Source organism: Oncorhynchus mykiss, chromosome 8 (assembly GCF_057628025.1).
Source record: "Oncorhynchus mykiss isolate SJ-2025 chromosome 8, ASM5762802v1, whole genome shotgun sequence".
Classification (NCBI taxonomy): domain Eukaryota; kingdom Metazoa; phylum Chordata; class Actinopteri; order Salmoniformes; family Salmonidae; genus Oncorhynchus; species Oncorhynchus mykiss.
Window position 1 is genome coordinate 32,648,519 of NC_143029.1, and position 5,234 is coordinate 32,653,752.

The following is a 5,234-nucleotide window of genomic DNA, read 5'->3' on the forward strand; positions in this document are numbered from 1 at the left end:
ATGGTTCCACAAAGAACCATCAACCTTAACAAAGAACCCTTGAAGAACCCTAATTTCTAATTGTGTAACACACATTCATCAGTCTTCAATCACTATTTTAAAAATGATAATAGGCATTTATCAGATGAGCAGGCAACGAAAAGTAGCTAGCTAACAGCTGACAGTTCTCTCTCGCTCTCCTCTCGTCTCACCCAGCCCAAAATAAGTATGTTGCTATGGAAACTCACACGCAGCAGAGTGCAGGGAGGTGGGGCAGACAGACACGCAGCTAACGGAATAAGTTATTTCTGATTTCATGGTGTTAAAATGAACACAGGACGGTAATGATCTTTCGTAACAGGACAGGAAAGGTATCGGGTTATTTATATAACTGTTGCGGGATGGAGACAGTGCTGGGAGAAAAAAAAATTCAAGATGGGACACATCACATCACTCCAGTGAGTCAACCTCTATTCCGAAGCCATATTTAACGTAAATATCACAATAGCCACTTGTATTACACATTAAAGCATAGCTACAAATTATTCAACAATGCAACCAACTTGTAAGACATACTACACTCCTGAATAATGCAACCAAACAATTCACAAGCATGTGCAGACTGGGTTTATTTTCGTGTCCGTACACATTACATTAGCAGACAATACACAGCTAGCTAACAACATGCTTCATGATCAATAGATGAATATAGAAGTTCAGTAACCTTATTATACAGTGTCATTAATTGCATAATATAGCTACAATACACAGGTAGGAAACGTTCGCTAACCAACTAATCGAAATAATTTCTGCGTCCTCACAATAACAACGCGACGTGCTAGCTGTTAGCTGAATGCAGACAATTTGCTGAACCATAGTTAGATAGTTAGATTTCATTTTATCAGTATCATGGAAGGATTATATTTAGTAAAAGCTCAATTGCGACTGAAAACATTGATAATTCCCTGCTGCTTGCTTGCATAACCTTAGCTTTTTATTTTTCTAAAGTATGGGTATCAACGTGGGTCGCGACCTGTCAGAGTAACTTGATAATTATTTCATGAATTACTGGAATTGATTTGGCCAAGTGCAACTGCGCTCTCTGTTCGGTGCGCTCTCTGCTTAGCAGCAGATGTCAGTGTGCTTCGCGGTTTACCGGATATTTTTCTGCAGTTTTCTTGAAGATCACTCTGCGACACACATTGACTTGTCATTTCAACTCGCCATCACTCAGTGCTGTCATCAAATGGATTCATGCTAGCCACAAGTTCTGACTGAACTCAGTTGTCATGAAACGCAAATACAGCGATGAGTTTCTCTCTCTTTCATACAAACTTTGAGAAAAAACGAGGAGCGCCCACAATGTGTTTTGTGCGGGGAAGTGCTTAGTAATGAGTCCTTCAAAACGAACAAATTAATAAAACGACACATCCTGGCCAAACATCCACAGGATGATCGTAAACCCAGGGAGTTCTTTCAGAACAGGGCAGAATGCTCCAGGAAACAGTGCTTCGACAGTGGAAAAGGAAGTCAGCTAGCAGGGCATTGTTGTCATTTTATAACGGGTGATGAGCAGAAATAAGGGTGTACTAACTCTCATAGTAGTAGATGTGAATTTCTCTTTCAAACAATCCCTTGGCCTTATACACAGATAATAACTAACATTAACCAAAGCAAACTACCTAGCTTAGTGCAACCCTTAGAAACAGCACAGATGAAGATTTTTTTTTTTTAAGATCAGGCCTACTGTACACCTTACTGTAGAAATGACTGTTGAAAACTAGTCTAGGTTGGAACTGTTGCTGTTAAAATACTCTGAACTGGAATAACATCATTTAAGCAAGATGCTTTTTGAGGAAAACACACACACAGTTCTGGGTTGCTCCTCTACAGCAGGAAGTGGTCTCCTGGCTGACTGAGGAAGCAGTAGATGTTCTGATCCAGTTTGGCACCACATACCTATGCGAGTCAGGGTTCTCAACTCTGACATTGTTTCTGTACTTGTTTTGTAACTGTGTCAATGCTGAGTATGACCTGTGTGTTGTACTGTCAGACACTGAGCCCAGAATAGACATGCTTGGTGAAAACTTTAACCAGCCACACACCTCTCATTAGGACTGTGTGTGTGTGTGTGTGTGTGTGTGTGTGTGTGTGTGTGTGTGTGTGTGTGTGTGTGTGTGTGTGTGTGTGTGTGTTCTGGTCTACATCTGTGTGATGTGATCAATCAGTTTTCCAGTTCAGAATAAAAAATATGTATTGTAATTCAACAGCAACAGTTCCAACCTAGACTTTCTTTCAACAATAATTTATACAGTAAGATGTACAGTAGGCCTGATCATTTTTCATCTGTACTGTTACTTAGGGTTGCACTATGAAAAAGCCTGTGTGTGTGTTCTGTTATTCATCTGTGTGACGTGATCAATCAGTTTATTCCAGTTCGGAATGAAAATGATTTATTGTATTTTAAGAGCAACAGTTCCAACCTAGACAGATATGTAAGAGTGTTTTTAAACGGGGGAAAATAAACATTAATAGATATTTATTTTAATTGTTTTTTGTTTTTTTGTCTATTTTGCATTTGTTTAAGGCATAAGGTTAATGAAATGTACTGATATTTACATATAGTTGCATATTTTCCTAAGCTTGGGGCCCAGGAAAACACAGAATTTCTCATTTGGGTCCCAGGCTGAAAAGTTTAAGATCCCCTGCTCTAGATGATAGCTCCCTCTGAGCAGCCAAGAAAAAGAAACACAGTTGAGATTCCTTTTCTTAACGGAACTGCTACAATTTCAAAATTGTTGACAGGCTGTTAAAAAATATTCTGGTAAAATCTCAATAAAACAGAAGGAATACAAGGAAAATATCTCTGCTATTAAATGCTTTACTGTTGAGCATTTGGCTCAATGAGACAATTCTGTTTACACTGCAATGCTTGGAGGGAGGTGACTCTGCAGGAAGGCACTCTCTTGAGATTCCCTCCAGTGTAAAAATGGGTCTACTACATCAGCAGCTACACTGTGGCGATTTAATTCAGAGTACAATTGGGGGGGGGGGGGGGGGGGGTCACAACACTACAATATCGATTAGGCCTATAAGTTTAGAATAGCTGCTTTTTCATAACATTTTAGTTTAAGTAGGTCTAATGTGATGATATTATAAAAACATAAAGGGCATATTTTTCTCTATTGACCATATTATAAAAACATTGCAACTCACCATGTCACTGAATCAATGGGAGCCCTGAGCTTGTTTCCCGGCAACAAGACAGTCCCATCTAGGGGTGATGGGAGACAGTGACATGTTCCTTATGTCCAGTCTACTCCGTAATTTCGTTTTTGTTGGCGTCATTGCGGAAAACCCTGCTTCGCAGAGATAGGATGTTGGCAATGGAAGCAATGTTTTCAGTGCTTTTGTGGCTCTCTCAGGATATTCAGCCTTGATTTTAATCCAGGTCGGCAGAGATTAAGTTATCTCAAACATACTTTTTAGGCCACCGTCATTTACAACATCAAGGAGTTGATCTTCTTCCTGCACAGACATGGACGATTCACCTGGGATATTCACAAATGGGTCGCGGATCCATTCCTTCGCACTTCGTGGGTCTTTGGCGGTTGGGAAGTAACGCTCGAACTCTGTTGACAGCGAAGCTAGGTGATCGTGCACCAGCTGGGAGAAAGACGGACCGGTATCTCCCAAAATCCCTGCTAATGTTTGGAACATGTCAAATATGCCCCTGTCCACTCGCCGTCCCCACAGTTCCAGTTTGGCTTTGAATGCAGCCACTTTATCTGCCAACTTAAAGACAGCTCTCATTCACCCCTGAAGTGACAGATTGAGTTCATTGAGCAGGTTGAATATGTCGCAAAGGTAAGTGAGTTTTGCGACCCATTCCTTGTCATTGAAATGTGCTGCCAGTGGTGTCTTTTTTTCTGAAAGAAATCTCTGCAGTGGCTCTCTTAACTCAAACGCTCTGGCAAGCTATCTAGCCATCTGACTTCTGTGTATGAGAGAAGGCGTTTGAGCTCTGAGTCCATTTCTTCACAGGATGTGGATAATGGAGACTTTTTACTGGGAGGAGGATGTGAGCAAGAGATCCTAATCTCCCTCAAGAGGCATTGCTGTACATTATCGTACATGACCACCAAGCCTACGCTCAATACTTGCTCAGTCACTACACTGATGAAGCGCTTTTGTTGTTGTCGATCATCGGCCACGATTTAGTGATGGCTGTCAGGAATGACAGACGGGACATACTGGGTCTCATACTGCAAGAAGCACATCGATTACCTAGTCTGCAGTCATATATGAACCGAGGCGGATGTTTTCACATGGAGGATGGTAAGACCCCACTACATCTGGCCTGTGAGCTCCTGCGCTCCGAAGCATTCATTCTGTTATTGGGCAATGGCGCCTCGCCACTGGCAGAGGATCACAACGGTGTGACATCACTGGATGTAATTTTGGGACAGCTGTGGGACTCCAAAGTGAACATTGGGGCCAAAAATCTGTGTCTTGACAACCTGTTAATGTTTATACCCAAGATTTGTTTCAAAATGAAGAGTGCACTCGAAGGAGACACTGTTTGTTGGTCCAAAGTCCTTGGTGAGCGCAAATTAAAATATCTTGTTGGACAGAAGCCAGCTCCATTGTTTGTCATCGCTATGCAAAAATATCTGAGGCAGCTTCCCCCAGAGCAGTTCCCTGACAGCCTGGATGAGCTTCCCATACCCTCCTCCTTGAAACCACTACCCTGCCAACTGCTTGGACAGCTTAACGTGCTTTAAAAGTGTTTTAAATCTGTCTACATTATTTATTTATTGACCCATATGAATGTTTTAGCATGACTGATCAAGATATCTGTGTGATGAGCCTGTAGGTCCTATGAATGATTTTATAAATGCAAACCCCTGTATGAAATGAATGGGTGCTAATTATGATAATATCTGTGATTCAAGTTTAAAATAAAATGGAAGATATATTTGGTAAATCATTTTATTTTTCTTAAAACCTTTTTATATAAATTGTATGCAACTCTCTCAGATTGGAGACTAAATACAGGATAACAACATATTTTCATCGCAGTGCTGAATTTTACGCTTTTGTAGCCTACAAAAATGTATGACTTGTTATCTGTTTAAAATGATTTCCTCAATATATATAATATCTTAATAGGAATGTTGATCTCTGAACTTTTAAACATATTTCAAATGGTAATAACAATTCCATTATGCTTCTCCAGTGATGGCTTTCCTCAT

The 5,234-nt window shown here is 40.6% G+C and overlaps 1 protein-coding gene across 1 annotated transcript; it reads left to right on the top strand.

Annotated features, from left to right (window-relative positions):
- Positions 1-4,033: 4,033 nt before the first annotated feature.
- LOC149981498 (ankyrin repeat domain-containing protein 9-like) lies at positions 4,034-4,795 on the top strand. Its single transcript, XM_090183110.1, is given in 2 exon segments — positions 4,034-4,087; positions 4,089-4,795. Coding segments are annotated over 2 exon segments (729 nt in total). The 3' UTR covers positions 4,764-4,795.
- The last annotated feature ends 439 nt before the right edge of the window (positions 4,796-5,234 follow it).